Source organism: Musca autumnalis, unplaced genomic scaffold, assembly GCF_047663935.1.
Source record: "Musca autumnalis isolate F117 unplaced genomic scaffold, ASM4766393v1 scaffold_4, whole genome shotgun sequence".
In the NCBI taxonomy this organism is placed as follows: Eukaryota; Metazoa; Arthropoda; class Insecta; order Diptera; family Muscidae; genus Musca; species Musca autumnalis.
Window position 1 is genome coordinate 184,579,515 of NW_027411977.1, and position 18,600 is coordinate 184,598,114.

The 18,600-nt window shown below is 35.1% G+C and overlaps 1 protein-coding gene across 1 annotated transcript; it reads right to left on the reverse strand.

Annotated features, from left to right (window-relative positions):
* Positions 1-17,067: 17,067 nt before the first annotated feature.
* On the reverse strand, positions 17,068-17,729 carry LOC141403190 (uncharacterized). Its single transcript, XM_073985368.1, has 3 exons — positions 17,601-17,729; positions 17,294-17,461; positions 17,068-17,217 (listed from the first exon to the last, which is right to left on the reverse strand). Exons 1-3 carry the CDS (start codon positions 17,727-17,729, stop codon positions 17,068-17,070), a joined length of 447 nt encoding a protein of 148 aa, XP_073841469.1.
* Positions 17,730-18,600: the final 871 nt, after the last annotated feature.

The following is an 18,600-nucleotide window of genomic DNA, read 5'->3' on the forward strand; positions in this document are numbered from 1 at the left end:
TTGGCCAAAAATAAAAAAAATTAAGGTCAAAATTTTGGTAAAACATCTGGCAACACTGACAGCTATGACATGGACTTTTTATACCCTCCACCATAGTATGGAGGGTATATGAAGTTTGTTTTTCGTTTGTAACGCATTGAAATACTCATTTGCGACCCTATAAAGTATATATATTCTTGATCAGGGTAAAATTCTAAGTCGATCTGTGCATATCCGTCCGTCCGTCTGTGGAAATCACCCTAGCATCCACAAAAATGGAGATAGGAAGCTGAAATTTTGGGAAAATGCGTCTTTGCAGGCAGGTAAAGTTTGATGATGGGCTATATCGGTACACGTTTTTGTATAGCCCCCATACAACGGTACCCCCGATTTAAGGTATTTTTGACGTTTTTAGCTACATTTTCAGACCGATTTAGCTATAATTTGACATCAGGGTTCTTAAGTGTCAATAAACTTATATAACTAGTGGACATAGGTCCATGTTTTGGAATAGACCCCATATAACGTTACACGCAGAGAAAAAATATTTTTCGCTTTTGTTGGAACAAAAATAACTGTTTTGGTTCCAAAAATGTATTTGTTTTATTCAAACATTGTAATCCAAATCCAAAAATACCATCTTTTGTTCCAAACATAGAAAACAAAAACAACTTTCGAATTTTCGCAAGATTGTAAAAATCGTTAACAATACCGATTGTAGGAACTACCATAATCTAATTTTGTTTACAAAGAGTATTGTCAACCTAGAAAACCAGCCCAGAAATTTTTGATTTGAGTGTATATACTCCTCATATACACTTTTCACATAACTTGGATATAAATGTCGCGTATAATATTGCAATCATTGATGAACACAATACATGGTTTGCTGCATTGTCTGACAACAAAGACAAACAAAAAGCCACAAGCACCCGTGGGTGGGTGCACCCACCACGACATAAGGAATAATTAAACACCATAACAAACTCCGGTATAACACCAAACCTCAAAGCACAATGAAGATAGAAGAATGAAACAAAACAGAAACAAATAAAAACGAGAGTCTCATTGTTGGTATACATACACACAAAAACAATGATAAAGGCATCACGTCATACAAACAAAACTCACCATAATTGTTTTTTTCAACACGGCATCGAATAGCGAGAGAAGAGAAAAAATTGTCGAAGAAAGGAGAGAACTATTGTCCAGTTGACAAAAACTATTTTTGGATTTAACAAAAGCCAATTGTTGGAATCACAATACTACATTTGGAATTTAACAATATCTTTACAATACATATTTTGCTCTTCGAATATTGTTGGATCAATCATATTTTTTCTCTGCGTGTACCGCCCGATTTCAGGAATTTTGACGTTTTATGTCACATTTCTAGACCGAATTAGCTATAATTTGATATTTAGGGTTCTTAGAGACCAAAAAACTTATATTCGAAGAAATTACGAACATAGGTCCATGTTTTGGTACAGCCCCATATAACGGTACCTCCCGATTTTCGGTATTTTGAGAATTTTACCTACAAGTTTTAACCGAATTATCTGTAATTTGAAAATTTGACATTTGAAATTCTTAGTGGTCACCACACCTCTTCACCAAAAATTGTCAAGAAAGGTCGATGTTATCAATACATAGCCCCCATAGCTACAATATTAAACCGAACTAGCAGTAATTTGACATTTGAAGTTCTTAGTGGTCACAAAACCTCTCCATCAAAAATTGTCAACATAGGTCCATGTTAGGATATAGCTCCCATGTAACGGTACCTCCCAATTTTCAGTAATTTGGCAATTTTAGCTACAATATTTAACAGAACTAACTGTAATTTGACATTTGAAAGTTGTAGTGGTCACCTTACATATGCATCAACAATTTTCAACATTGCCCCAATATAACGATACTTCCCGATTTTCGGTACTTTGAGGATTTTACTTAAAATGTTTAACCGAACGTAGGTCCATGTTCTGGTATAGCCCTAAAACAAACCTCTCGATTTTCCGTACCTTAGCATTATTTTTTATAAGAACTTTCTGTAATTTTAAATTTAAAAGCCAACAAAAATTGTTCGTATAGCCCACATACCTCCGAACTAGCTGTTAATGACATTTGAAGTTCCCACGTTATGTACCGATTTTCGGTATTTTGAGTATTCTAGCAACAATTTTTAACCGAATTAGGAGTTATTTGGCATTAAAGGCTCCCATCAAAAACTGTCGACATAGGTCAATGTTTTATTACAACCCCTATATAACGGTACCTCCCAATTTCTAGCCCACCAAAAATTGTCAACATACATAGTTAGATATAGACACCATAAAAAATGGCCACCCGAATGAAGCATTTTATGTACATTATCTGACATTTTAACTTACCCACTTAAAGTTGGGGACATGAATGAAAACTAATTATTCCATTTTAGTTCAGAATATTTTATGGTGGAGGGTATGAAAAGTTCGGCCCGGCCGAACTTAACGCTTTTTTACTTGTTTAAAAATATATTGGTTTTTGTTTAATTCGAACGCGATCTTCTTGAGAAAAGCTTCAAAATCGGAACATTTGACTAATATTTTTTGTTGTGCGTACAACCTATATTTTAAATGCAAGTAAATACATATATTCAAAATATCGCAAAACTAATACGTATAGCAAAATATTTTAGTGGATTTTGAAGGAGGAGGAGGTAATAGTTTAATTTTCATTAAAAAAGTGTTTAAGCGTGTTGTGGAATTCTAGTTGGTTGCATATTTTCTTAGTGTATTTTGTAATGCCAATTCGATCATATACTTAAATTTGACCTAAGGTTTTAGTCATGATGCCCAGCAGTGCCCACCCCGGGAATAATTTTCGAAAATAGTTCATGGAATCAAGATTATTCAGTATTAAAATCAGCTGCCATCTAGTGCCAGCATATAAATTGTGGGCCACTGACTAAATAGGCTTTCTATGGATATATTAGCGTATAACTATGTTATCTGACGGTACGTGCGTTACAGGAAGAACGCTTATAGATCTATACTATACTAAAAATGTTATCAATTTTCAGACAACAATTTTGATTTTTTGAATCCGCTTAATTGGCTGGATTTTATGTTGTTTTGGAGATTGTTTTGTTTCCCCAAGCCTATTTTTGCATCATAAGAAAATCGGGGTCTTTGTTCATGCCATTTTGTATAACCAGCATAAAACCGTATACCCCCTCCAGAGGGGAAAGGGGGAGAATGTTACGCTCGTAGTTTCTTGAAACACTCTTCACAGCAGCACAAAGCTGTAACCGGCGCATTGGCTTGATTTTTACACTCTAAATATTTTTGGCCACTTTCTCCATACAAGTGGATCCACTGTGCACTGGTATAAAGGAAAAATTAAAAAAAATAAGAAAAAAAGTAATCATTCAAATCCCGCTACCAAATAGGACTTAACATTTTTAGTAGTTGGTCATAGCTTAATACATAAAAATTGCCAGAAAATCGAAGATTGATTTTAATATTAAATCGCGAAAATTGCATCGAAGCCCACTGTGCAAATTTTTATTCTAATTTGTATTAAATTGCTGAATTCGACTTTTTCAAGGCTCGATATCTCTGGAACCATTAATCAAAAAAATCTGAAAATATACTGAAATGTTTTCAGATGAGCAGCATCAGCACAGCAAAAATAAAGGAAATCAACAACCTCATTTTGTGAAAAGGGTCCGATTTCACTCAGAAATCCAAATATATATTATTGATCAGCATAAAATTCTAAGTCGATATAGCCACGTCCGTCTATTGAAATCAAGATATAGCTTGCAATTTTTATACCCTCAGCCTTTAGGCTAAAGAGGGTATTTACACTTTGATACGACCAAAAATGTGCCTCATCGAAATAATGGTTTTAGACCCGAAGTATGTTTGTACGATATCCGTTTCAGACAATTTTGAGTAGATCTAGCAATGTCCGTCCGTCTGTCTGCCCGTCTGTCTGGCTGGCTGGTGCGCACGATAACTCTCGAACGGATAAATCGATTCGGTTTAAATTTTGGGTATCAAAATATTTTGTCCATATTCGATTTAAGTTCGAAGATGGGCCATATAGGTGCACTCCTTCAGGTACCTCCCCCACAAATGTTCAAAAATTGTCGCAAAACTTGTGCACACGATAACTCTTTTAAGGAATAACCGATTTGGACCATACTTTGCACATCGTGTAATTTCTACCAAACTTAGATGGGGTTTCAATATGGACTCAATCGGTCCACTCCTTCGGGTAGCTCCCACACAAAATTTCGGAAATGTTCAGTTTAGGACCTGGCCTCCAAACGCTTTGATTTTTGTTTACGCAAGTTGTATTCGCTGTCCTCTATACGACGCTGTAAGTTTCATTAGGGGCAAGTCCATACTTCCTGAGAAAATAGCCTGAAAGTTACAAAAAAACCTTATGACACCGTGTGTAGTGGTTGGAGCGCAAGATAACTCTCGAACGGATCTGCCGATTCGGTCCAAAATTTGGCTTTTGTAATATTTTGTCCAAACTTAGTTCAAGTTCAAAGATGGATTATATCGGTCCACTCCTTCCGGTACCTCCCCCACAAAAGTTCGAAAATGTTCGGAAATTTTGTGCGTACGATAACTCTTGAAGGGAGTAACCGATTTGGTCCATACTTTGCACATTATGAAATTTCTACCAGACATAGATGAGGTTCCAATATGGACTCAATCGGTAAACTCCTTCGAGTACCTCCTACACAAAATTTCAGAAAAGTTCACTTTAGGACCTGCTCTCGAATCGCATTGGCTTTTGTTGTAACATCTTGTATTCGCTGTCTCCTATACGAAGGTACAAGTTTCCTTCGTTTTGCCTTCGTAATATTGTTTTCAAACTTACTTTAAGTTCGTAGATAAGCCATATCGGTGCACTCCTTCAGGTACCTACCCCACAAAAGTTCAAAAATATTCTGAAAAATTGTGCGCACGATAACTCTTGATTGGAGTGACCGATTTGGTCCATACTTTACACATTCTCATAATATCTAACAGATATAGATCAGGTTCTAATATGGACTATGTTTGTCCACTCCATCCCGTACCTCCCACACAAAATTTTGGATAAGTTCACATTAAGACCTGCTATTGCTTCACTTTGATTTTTGTTGAAGCAACTTACATACGCTGCCTCAATAACGATGGTAAAAGTTGTTTCAGGGGCAAGTCCATACTTCTTGAGAAAACAGCCCGAAGGGTGTAAAAACCCCCTATGGCAACCCCATGGTCTATGTCGGTCCATTACTTTAAGTGCCTTTCCGCAAAATTTTTGAACTTTAATCCTAATCAACATTTTTGTCGGTTCATACGACCAAAATTTTGAAACCCCCTAAATACATAAGTTTTTTTGTGAAAAAAGTGTTTCAATTTTCACAGGCTGAGGGTATATGGTAAATTTCAAATTTCTTTTGCAATTCCATTGGAAGAAATGTTAAAAAATTTTTTGCGAGCACATCCGCAATTTTTGGAACATAGATTGAGAAAAAAGTCGTGGTTTTAAATCTGTTCGCGTTCACAAAATTGGATGCTGCGCTCCAAAGTTATGGGGGGTTTTATTCCCTTATAAAGAACAAATATTTAAAAATTCAATTTTTGCTGTAATAAGAAAATGTATATATAAGGCGTTAACAGCAATTAATATCTATCCGTAGATGCCTAAATATCTACTAAATGTATTTCTATTTTCGCGGGAAATCAAGAAATACTGAAAAAATCTTGGAGTAAATTTAATTTATTCTAATTTAGAGTACAAATAAAACTAGAAAAAATAAATTAGAAATACGTACAGATTCTAGACAACGCGTAGAAAAATATGAGACCAAAATTTTAACGATAGAATTTATAACTGCCATATTACAGCAACAACAAAAGACGAAAACTTAGTGTTGGAAATTATTTCAATAATATATTATTTTGTTTAATACGAAAATAGAAAAAAACATTTTTGGGAGTTATTCTACTATTTCGCTAAATTTCGATGCAAGGACTGACGGACTTCGCTGAAACTTCTTCAGGGAAAACGCGATGACAAACCCGAAAGTGTATTTGCTTACTTTGATAAACAATAGGATTATGAAATAGAAAGTAATATTGAAATTATAACCAAAGAAAAAACATAAAAGTTAAAAAACGTATAATTCGCGAATTCGTTAAAATCAGTTAAGGCGCATGCGCTTTTCAGATACAGCGAGTGCATCTCTATCAATATGTAGCGATTTTTCCACTTTTCATTCAGCGGCCAAAGTGTGCCGTCAGCTGCATCTTACTGTTCAAAAAACCTTTATGTGGGTAAAAATTGCGCGATGTACATACGATTATAAGGCGCATCCGATTTCAGTGACCGCCTATAAAAAATACGTCATTATAACAAATTTTAAACAAATTCGTCAATAACCGCGGATGTGCTACCAAATTCTATTTTATACGAAATACGAATATTACTCCAGAATCTCGGTAATTTATGCCGCACGGTTTTGGAAAATAATATAATCGCGTATAAAGGATTCCATTTATGTAAAAACAACCAAAGAAAATCGCGGTTCAATGCGCGGAATCATCAAAATATAATTTTGCAGAATTTCCTACTTTCAAGCTATCTATATCTGGCGTTTTAGTGGATGGATTCGAACCCGGAAGGGTTCATCAGATCCGGCGCGTAAAAAAACTAAAATCACGCGGGGTTCAAGGGTACCTGAGTCACAGTTGTAAATTTTGAAGCCAAAAAATAGGTTTTTGAAGAAAATTTACGCACCAAAATTTCGAATTTGGACTCCTATTACTAGGGAGCTGTATGAAGCACACTCATGAGATATACATCAAACGACGTGGAATCACGAGTTCTACAATCCAATAAATAGTTTGGGTAATTATCTGGTTGCGCACTCCAATTATAAGAAAAATTCAAAAAACCCAGATTTCAAAACTTCAAAATGTCAGCATCGATTTTAGGGGGATGCAGTGTATATATCGAAAAGTCATACATTAGAGCCATGTTGGCCAAGGAGTATTCTTCAATTCTTTCTTTGAGCTCAGGTCTGAATTTTCCGTGGTTTGACCAGAAATCAAGAAAGAACACAAAAAAACTTGTAAACTTCAACACATTTTTACCCATTTTTATACCCTCCACCATAGTATGGAGGGTATATTAAGTTTGTTTTTCCGTTTGTAACGCATTGAAATACTCATTTGCGACCCTATAAAGTATATATATTCTTGATCAGGGTAAAATTCTAAGTCGATCTGAGCACGTCCGTCCGTCCGTCCGTCCGTCCGTCCGTCCGTCTGTGGTAATCACTCTAGCATCCACAAAAATGGAGATAGGACGCTGAAATTTTGGGAAAATGCGTCTTTTGTTTGCAGGCAGGTCAAGTTCGATGATGGGCTATATCGGTCCACGTTTTGGTATAGCCCCCATATAACGGTACCCCCCGATTTACGGTATTTTGACGTTTTTAGCTACATTTTCAGACCGATTTGGCTATAATTTGACATTTAGGGTTCTTAAGTATAAATAAACACATATAACAAAAGTTGTGGACATAGGTCCACGTTTTGGTATAGCCCCCATATAACGGTACCCCCCGATTTGCGGTATTTTGACGTTTTTAGCTACATTTTTAGACCGATTTAGCTATCATTTAACATTTAGGGTTCTTAAGTATCAATAAACTTATATAACAAAAGTTGTGGACATAGGTCCACGTTTTGGTATAGCCCCCATATAACGGTACCCCCAGATATACGGTATTTTGACGTTTTTAGCTACATTATCAGACCGATGTAGCTATAATTTGACATTTAGGGTTCTTAAGTGTTAATAAACTTATATAACAAAAGTTGTGGACATAGGTCCACGTTTTGGTATAGCCCCCATATAACGGGACCCCCAATTTGCGGTATTTTGACGTTTTTAGCTACATTTTCAGACCGATGTAGCTATAATTTGACATTTAGGGTTCTTAAATGACAATAAACTTATATAACAAAAGTTGTGGACATAGGTCCAAGTTTTGGTATAGCCCCTATATAACGGTACCCCCCCGATTTGCGGTATTTTGACGTTTGTAGCTATATTTTCAGACCAATTTAGTTATAATTTGACATTTAGGGTTCTTAAGTGTCAATAAACTTATATAACAAAATTTGTGAACATAGGTCCACGTTTTGGTATAGCCCCCATATAACGGTAACCCCCGATTTACGATATTTTGACGTTTTTAGCTACATTTTCAGACCGATGTAGCTATAATTTGACATTTAGGGTTCTTAAATGTCAATAAACTTATATAAAAAAAGCTGTGGACATAGTTCCACGTTTTGGTATAGCCCCCATATAACGGTACCCCCCGATTTACGGTAATTTGACGGTTTTAGCTACATTTTCAGACCGATTTAGCTATAATTTGACATTTAGGGTTCTTAAGTATCAATAAACTTATATAACAAAAGTTGTGGACATAGGTCCACGTTTTGGTATAGCCCCCATATAACGGTAACCCCGATTTACGGTATTTTGACGTTTTTAGCTACATTTTCAGGCCGATGTAGCTATAATTTGATATTTTGGGTTCTTAAATGACAATAAACTTATATAACAAAAGTTGTGGACATAGGTCCACGTTTTGGTATAGCCCCCATATAACGCTACCCCCCGATTTGCGGTATTTTGACGTTTGTAGCTACATTTTCAGACCGATTTAGCTATAATTTGACATTTAGGGTTCTTAAGTGTCAATAAACTTATATAACAAAATTTGTGAACATAGGTCCACGTTTTGGTATAGCCCCCATATACCGGTACCCCCCGATTTACGGTATTTTGACGTTTTTAGCTACATTTTCAGACCGATGTAGCTATAATTTGACATTTAGGGTTCTTAAGTATCAATAAACTTATATAACAAAAGTTGTGGACATAGGTCCACGTTTTGGTATAGCCCCCATATAACGGTACCCCCCGATTTACGGTATTTTGACGTTTTTAGCTACATTTTCAGACCGATTTAGCTATAATTTGACGTTTAGGGTTCTTAAGTATCAATAAACTTATATAACAAAAGTTGTGGACATAGGTCCACGTTTTGGTATAGCCCCCATATAACGGTACCCCCCGATTTACGGTATTTTGACGGTTTTAGCTACATTTTCAGACCGATGAAGCTATAATTTGACATTTGAAGTTCTTAAGTGTAACTAAACTTATATAACAAAAATTGTGGACCTAGGTCCACGTGTTGGTATAGCCCCCATATAACGGTACCCCCGATTTACGACATTTTGACGTTTTTATCTACATTTTCAGACCGATATAGCTATAATTTGACATTTAGGGTTCTTAAATGTCAATAAACTTATATAACTAGTGGACATAGGTCCATGTTTTGGAATAGCCCCCATATAACGTTACCGCCCGATTTCAGGTATTTTGAGTTTTAACCGAATTATCTGTAATTTGAACATTTGACATTTGAAATTCTTAGTGGTCACCACACCTCTCCACCAAAAATTGTCAAGAAAGCCCCCATATAACGGTACCTCCCGATTTTCAGTAATTTGATGATTTTAGCTACAATATTAAACCGAACTAGCAGTAATTTGACATTTGAAGTTCTTAGTGGTCACAAAACCTCTCCATCAAAAATTGTCAACATAGGTCCATGTTAGGATATAGCTCCCATGTAATGGTACCTCCCAATTTTCAGTAATTTGGCCATTTTAGCTACAATTTTTAACAGAACTAACTGTAATTTGACATTTGAAGGTTGTAGTGGTCACCACGCATCTGCATCAACAATTTTCAACATAGCCCCAATATAACGATACTTACCGATTTTCGGTACTTTGAGGATTTTACTTAAAATGTTTAACCGAACGTAGGTCCATGTTTTTGTATAGCCCCAAAACAAACCTCCCGATTTTCTGTACCTTAGCTTTATTTTTGGACGAACTTTCTGTAATTTGAAATTTAAAAGTCAACAAAAATTCTGCAACAAAAATTGTTCATTTAAGTTCATATTTTCGTATAGCCCAGATACCTCCGAACTAGCTGTTAATGACATTTGAAGTTCCCACGTTGTGTACCGATTTTCGATATTTTGAGGATTCTAGCTAATTTTTTTAACCGAATTAGGAGTTATTTGACATTAAAGGCTCCCATCAAAAACTCTCAACATAGACCCATGTTTTATTATAACCCCTATATAACAGTACATCCCAATTTCTAGCCCACCAAAAATTGTCAACAGTTAGATATAGGCACCATAAAAAAGGGCCTCCCGAATGAAGCATTTTATGTACCTTATCTGACATTTTAACGTACTCACTTAGAGTTGGGGACAGGAATGAATATTTATGGTGGAGGGTATGAAAAGTTCGGCCCGGCCGAACTTAATGCTTTTTTACTTGTTTAATATTACCACGAACACAGCTTCCACGAAAATTATTTGTCATGGTCCATACTATGAGATCGTGGCTAAAACACTTCAATTAATATAAATATATTCATATTTTATAAAATATATTAACAGTTCGCGTCTTATTAAATGGCGAACCCCAACTTCAACGATTGTAAAACATTTTTGAATATTACCATATATCTGTCGGCAAAGGCGACAGATACTTTTTTACTTGTTAAGACAGAACTTTGTAATATGGTATAGAAGTTTCTATTTTTCCCAAGATGTTTGGTATTGAATGTGGGCCATATCGGTCCACGTTTTGATATAACGCCCACAGAACGGTACCTCCCGATTTTCCGTATTTTAAAGATATTAGCCTCAATATAACACCTAAATACCTAAAATTTGGTATATAGTCATCGTTGGGGTGCGAAACTTTCCACCTGAAATTTGCCGGTATATGTCCATGTTTTCCTATAGCCCCCATAGAACGGTACATCCCGATTTTCAGTATTATGAAGGTTGTGTCCTCAATATTCCAACGACATGACTGAAATTTGGTACTATGTCTTCGATGGGGGTGCAAAACCTTCCACCTGAAATTTGTCGGTATAGGTCCACGTCTTCATATAGCCCCCATAGAACGGTATCTCCCGAATTTCGGTATTCAACTCAAAGGGACTGAAATTTGATATTTAGTCTTGTCGGTATATGTCCACGCCTTCATATAGCCCCCATAGAACGGCACCCTCCGATTTTCGGTGTTTTGAAAGTTTTAGCCACATTATTCAACCGGAATAACTGAATATTGGAATTTAGTCTTCCCTAAAGGTAAAAAACATTTATACAGGTACAAAACATGCCTAGCAAAAAATCATACAGTATAAGTCCACGTTTGTGTATAGTCCCAAAATAAGCGTAGCCACCATTTAAGTTTTTTTTTAATTCTTCAATAGTTTGACTCGAGGTCAGTAATAAAACAATGATAATTTTGCTTTATTATTTTATTTTACTTCCGATATTTCGATCGTTTTTCACGATCATCATCAGGGAATTATTTTATAACAACTTCACTTTCTTTCTATTGCACAGGAGATTTGCTACTGTAGCAATTCAATTCGAATTAGACTGTCGAAGGCGGCCTTATAGTTGACCAACAGGTGGTATTTTGCGCAGTGTGAAGATTCGGCCAATCGTTAATTTACCAGGTCTAAAACCCGCTTATTTTATTGACCATAGGTTTTAGACGTTCACACAGTACGCTCGACAGCACTTTGTATGCGATTGGTAGCATTCTTATGCCTCTGTAGTTTGTACACACCGTCTTGTCTCCTTTCTTGTGTACGGGGCATAGGAGGTTCTGGTTCCAATAGTTGGGTAGACTTTATTTCTGTCAAATTTCGGTAATTAACTGATGCATACTCCTTATCAGCATTTCGCCGCCGGTTTATTGCTTTATTGTTTTTCAGTCGATTAATTGCTGTCATGACTGCGCTTTGGCTACGTGGTATACATTCAACGTCGTAGTTTGCGATTGGTTCTGGGGTCTCTTCATCGCCGTCCACAATCGTTACTAAGAGCTTCATGAAATGCTCCTTCCAGATCCTCAGTAAGATATCTGTATCAATTATCAGATTCCCTTCATCATCTTTGCAGGAGAATGTGCCTGCACCATACTCCGATAAAAATAGGCTACATATTTTCTGACTATCTAATCGGGCGGGTACCTCCCCTATGCCCTATTTTTGTAAAAATGCAATATTTGCAACAAATACGAATGTATCGGTTTGAGAATTTATTTGCGAGTCAATGGCGATTGTGTCTCCAACCTTACGTACTTATTTTGGGACTTAAGATTCGACCACGCTCACTTTCTAATTAGGTTATATCAACAAAACTACTGAAGGGATTTTCAAGAAAATCGCGATTTGTCTAAATTTTTAAATCTTTATAAATAAAAATCAAATATCGTTTTTGGTAATGGCACCAATTGAGAACGGCTGTACCGATTTTCGACTTGGGTTTTTATGCAAAGAAAATTTGACCATGCCCACTTTTACGCCCACTTCTTTAAATTTTCAATTTTTATCATTTCTATTAAAACTACTGAACCGATTTTCCTGAAATTGCTAGAGAAAGTACAGGGATTGCCCCCCGATTAAAATAGGCTACAAATTTAGTTGAAGGGGGCGGGGTACTTCCCCTATACCCTACTTTTTTAAAAATGTTATATTTACAATAATTATGAATGTATCTATTTGGAAGTTAATTTGCGAGACAATTGTGGTTGTGTCTCCGACATTACCTACTTTTTTAGGAATCAAAGACTTGACCATACCTACTTTTTAAAATATGTTACATCTACAAAACTGCTGAACCGATTTTCCTGAAAATGTCAGGGAAGGACTGGCATAATTTCTTGAATTTTGAAGGGGGCATATTTAAAAAACGACTTACCTTTATGAATAAAAATCAAATGCTGTCATAACCCAACTTAGGGTTTTTGGAAAGAAAAGTTTACCACGCCCCCGAAAACAGGATACATATTTTATTGAATTCCAGAGGGGGCGGGGTACCTCCCCAATGGATGTTTTAAAAAAAAATTTATATTTGCAAAAATTATGCATGCATCGGAATAAAAATTTACGGATTAATCTACAATCTAGGCACTTCTTTGGGGCCTATAGGCCCGACCACGCCTGTTTTTTTAATATGTCATAATTCCAATACTACTGAAGGGATTTCCATAAAATTTGCAGCAAAAGCTCAATATTTGCCGTTGTTATATATATTTTATGAATTTCGGAAGAGGTGGGGTACCTTCCCCATGCCTTTCTGTTAATCGCTATATGTATAAGCCACACTCATGATTATATCGGTTTCTGCATACATTTTGGTAGGCAATGAAGTTGTGTGCACCCTAGGTACATATTTGGAGCCAAAATACCGGACCAGGCCCAATTTTTTAATATGTTATATCTGATGACCTCGCCGATGATGACCACGCCGACTCTTTTCAAAACATTATTCTTCCAAAACTACTGAACCTAATTTTCAGAAAATGTTCAGGAATGTCCCGTGGTCCAAAATGCTATATATTTGTAGACGAATTTCGGGGCCTATTATATTTGCTATATTTGCCAATGTTATGAGTGCATCAGGTTGCAAATTAGTTTTCGAGACAACGGTGGTTGCGCCCCCGATCAATGTAAATGGTGTACTTAAATGGAGAGGTTCAACGGTCCATCAGCCATGAAAAGCTAAAACATAAGTCTAAATAAGCGGGAGAATTCGATTTAACCATTTTTTTTAACTTTTATAATTGGATCGCTTTAGAATAAAGACAGGGACATGGACGATATTAAATCCTAAAAGGCACAAATTGGCGAAAAATCCGACAAAGTCCGTAACAGAAAAGAAAGGTTTGTTCTGTAACCTTCTGTTGATAAATTTAAAATCCTTCTCGGTTTGACAATGGACCGAAGAAGTGAGGTAGAAAATACCTATTTTTGAATTGTCAAGCATAAAGTCGATAAAAAGTTGTCATTAAAACTCATTACGACGGGCCAGCAACGCGGACCGGGGTCTGCTAGTGTAACAATATTTTCTGTTTAGAAAAAAAGCCATCTAAATAAGTATAAATGAGACCACCAAAACACGGTAACTGCTTACAGAATAAATTGTTTAAAATAATAGAATTCAAATTTATTCTAGATTTCCCAAATTATGAGCCTGGTTCAGAGATTGCACATAATTGAATGAAATGTCTTGCATCCATGGGAAGAGATAACTATGATTTTGGCAGATCAATATAATGTATTAAAAACACATAAAGATAATAATCTTGAAAATTACGTAAAAATAAAAAATGACATTATCTGTGTATTGTATTCAACATATTGCATAATTGCACAGTGGATCCACTTGTATGGAGAAAGTGGCCAAAAATATTTAGGGTGTAAAAATCAAGCCAATGCGCCGGTTACAGCTATGTGCTGCTGCGAAGAGTGTTTTAAGAAACCACGAGCGTAACATATTCCCCCCTTTCCCCTCTGGAGGGGGTATACGGTAGGAATTGTTTTATGCTGTGAATACAAAATGACATGAACAAAGCTCGCTATTATCTTATGATGCAAAAACGGGCTTGGGGAAACAAAACAATCTCCAAAACAACATAAAATCCAACCAATTTAGCGGATTAAAAAAAAACCAAAATTGTTTTCTGAAAATTGGTAAAATTTTTAATATAGATCGTAATTCATATATGGAAGAAGAATTTTTGACCTTTCCATTGATGCCAATTATGTTAATGTACGCGGTCAGATAACAGAGTCATACCGTAATATATCCATAGAAACAATATTCTAGGGCTGCCTTATTCTGCCACCCACCATTTGTAGTCTGGCACTAGATGGCAGCTGATTTTAATGCTGAATAATCTTAAACCTATGACCTACTTTGGAAAATTATTCCCGAGGTGGGCACTGGTGGGCATCATGACTAAAACCTTAGGTCAAATTTAAGTATATGATCGAATTGGCATATTGGTGTATTTTGTACACCAAGAAAATATGCATCTAACTAGAATTCCACAACACGCTAAAACACTATTTTTTAATGAAAACTAAGCTATTACCTCCTCCTTCAAAACCCACTATAATATTTTGCTATACATATTAGTTTCGCGATATTTTGAATATATTTACTTGAACTTAAAAAATAGGTTGTACCCACAACAAAAAATATTAGTCAAATGTTCCGACTTTTGAAGCTATTCTTAAAAAGATCGCGTTCGCATGAAACAAAAACTAATATATTTTTAAAAACGTCCATGTCATAGCTGTCAGATTTGCCAGATGTTGTACCAAAATTTTGACATTCATTTTTTTATTTTTGGCCAATGGGTGGATCCACTGTGAATTGGTCCGAAATTTAATTTCCGATTGTTGGGAATCCAGATCCAATGCATTGGTGCAAAATGTCATAACAAGGAACTGGTGCACAATGCCATGACAATGAACTTGTGCACAATGCCATGACAATGAACTGGTGCAAGATGCCATGACAATGAACTGGTGCAAAATGCCATGACAATGAACTGGTGCAAAATGCAATGGCAAAGAATTCGTGAGGCGTGTGTCACTCCATTGTAAATTTCATCGGTGATTCACCTGAATTTTCATCGATGCCATTTCACTTGCACCAATAATTAAGCTAATGATTTGACATCGAAAATTTAGCTGGGTTATTATCAACATTTTCGGCCTAATTTGTCATTTCGGTTTCCCAGTGATCAATAGATGTTTCCGCCATAGATTGTGGACATAGGATGTGTCATAGGTCCAATATACCGGTATAGCCCAAATTTTGGTATTTTAAAGTTATTATCTACATTCTAGGCCTAGCGGATATAGGTCCACATTTTGGAATGGACTTTCGTAAGAGAAAAAACTAATTATTTATATAAGGTCTGAATATTCCAGAGTTGGGCAATCTAGTTAACGAAGGGGATCAATCTTTTAAGTTCCTTTTCCTAAAAGGAACTAGTTCCTTTATATAGTTTCATTTTACCAAATATTTCTGAGACCGACGTGGTTTAAGAATTTTTCTCTTTCATCGTTTTTTTCGTTCCAAATAGTTCCGAAATTGTTCAACAAATCTTTCTCTTACATCGTTCTTTTTGTTTCCTTCGTTCCCAATAGTTCCGAGACCGAAATGTCTTAATGGTTTGATGGATAATTGGCATACAAATAAATGAATTGCAGCGAATAAACAGCAACGACAAAAGATCGACATAAGCGTTAAATTGAAGAAACCAGAAGAACGAACGGTGCTATATGAACTAAAGGAACTATATAAACGCAAGAGCTGGATATATTTCCAATAATTCCTTATCTGGAATAGTTCCATAGAACTAGTTCGTTTCGGAGCTACACAACTCTAGAACATTCATCCAACATTTTGATTTTTTGCATTTGCCATTATTTGTGAGATTTTAATTCAAATAGTCAAGCTGTACGACCTTAGGAGATTCTATTAAAAAATTATATCTAGCGAAGTCCCCACAAATCAACCGCTATGCGAAGATTGTTTCGTTAACTGATTAGGTAACATCATCAGGCATATTAGAAGTGTCTAGACAATTTTCGGCATTTCGGGCTCCTATTTATACGTACAACGTTACAACGTTGCATGTTTGGATTTAAACTGAAGCTTTTTTACTTTCCAAATACGGGTCGATTGTCCCCGTTCTTTTCTAGAAATTAACTTACATCATATTAAAATCGACAGTTTTCTCCGTCGTAGATTGTAGTATGTCATTCATATCGAAAGATTCTTTAAGTGATTGTGATTTACAACGTTAAGACGTCAGCAACATTTTCTGTTGGTTGGGGGTGATACAGGTTCAAATCCCAGCCGACTTCAGCTGAATTTAAATTTTTTTAAGTTGTGCCATTTTGAATTTTAATTTTACCGAATTTTGTACGTAACTTACTAAATAACAAATTTACTGAATTCCACTACGATTACGGTTTAAGAAAATACATGAACATAGTTTTGGTTAATTTATTTAAAAAGATTCTCAACGAATGTGATTTTTATATATTCAATCCTTTCATAGCAGTTTTACAATATATTTTTAACAGAAAAAGTCAATCTTTTCGAAAGAAGTATACTTCTGCGGTTGCTTTTAAATCGTTGTATGCGAAAACTTTCAATTTATAGAGATATTCTCCTTCGGGTACTGGCAGAAATTTAAACAGCTCTTCGTTCAGCACTAAGTCCTTAACAATAATTGCATCCTAAAATGAATATTAGAAATTGATTGGTTATGTGGATGACACTCTCAAACGTTATTCAAATACTATGTTCACTTACATAATAAGGACAAGTATGATTCAAATTTGAGTGGACTAAAAATAAATCAAGTAACACTTTCAAAACAGGATATCTTTTACGATTAGCAAAAAAGGCACAAACATTTTCGGTGATATTGTAAAGGAAGGGACGATAGCCATTTGCTCGTTTGTACAATGCTAAGTTGATCTGTTTATAAATAGAGAGATAATTTTGAATAGAGAATTGTTCACAGTTGTTATTAATAGTAGCAAAATTACTGTAGAATTTATTTTATTTTTATTTATTTATATAAAATGTGTATTACAATAACAAATTATAGGCTTACCGTAGAATTTCTTACTGGCGTCTTATATAATCCAACGCGAAGATTCAATGCCACCACACCACGTCTTACAACTTTAAGTTTACACAATTCAAAACTAGAAAATGACACATCATGATCGTAACACTTCATGTTGGTAAATTTAAAGGTAGATTTTCCAATGGCATTTTGGCAAAGGAGTCCCGAAAGGATAAGAATACCGAAAGTGTAAAATTTCAAATTCATATTTTAATTCGAATTATTAGAACGGTCTGTGATAAAATGATGTTTTCTGTTTTGAATAGCAAATAAAAATCGTTTTATTTGTTTCATAAAATTATTAATCGTTCAAAAACAATTAAGATAAAAACCGATACAATTTACGGTTTGAAAAGTGTAAACAAACAAAAAAATTAAAAATTTAAATGTTTGATTTAAAAAACTGACGTTTCTTGGTCATAAAACGAGCAAAATATAAAAAAAGTCGATCGATGAAGTACTAGATGTTGATGTTCTTGATAAGCCCACAAAACTGTATGACAATCTGTTCATTAATGTTCGAGCTAGAGTTGGCGCCGATATTAAAATTTCATTTCTGTAAAAAACACTTTTTTTAATTTCAATCAAGGCATATTTATATAAGGTAGATGCATGAATTACAACAACTAAAAAATTTACAAAAACAACATAGTTGTTATTGAAAATTAAATGTCAAAGAAAATATTGAATAATAGGGTCGTTCTTAAAATTTTCTCAGGAAAAACATAAATCCTCTAAAATAGAACAAATTTGAATCAAAATGTAAATATAAAACATTCAGAACTGTCGTAGGTCCTCTTTATTACTCGTTTAGGATGGAAAGAAGAATTTTATGGCAGCAAATTTCGAAGTTTCAAATTTAATGAGTAGACCCTATTACATTTTAAAACCCAAATTTACAAAAAAGAAAAAATACAGGTGATTGTCACTTCTACCTTGTATAAATATACCTTGGTCTCAATACATACAAAACACAATCAATTTT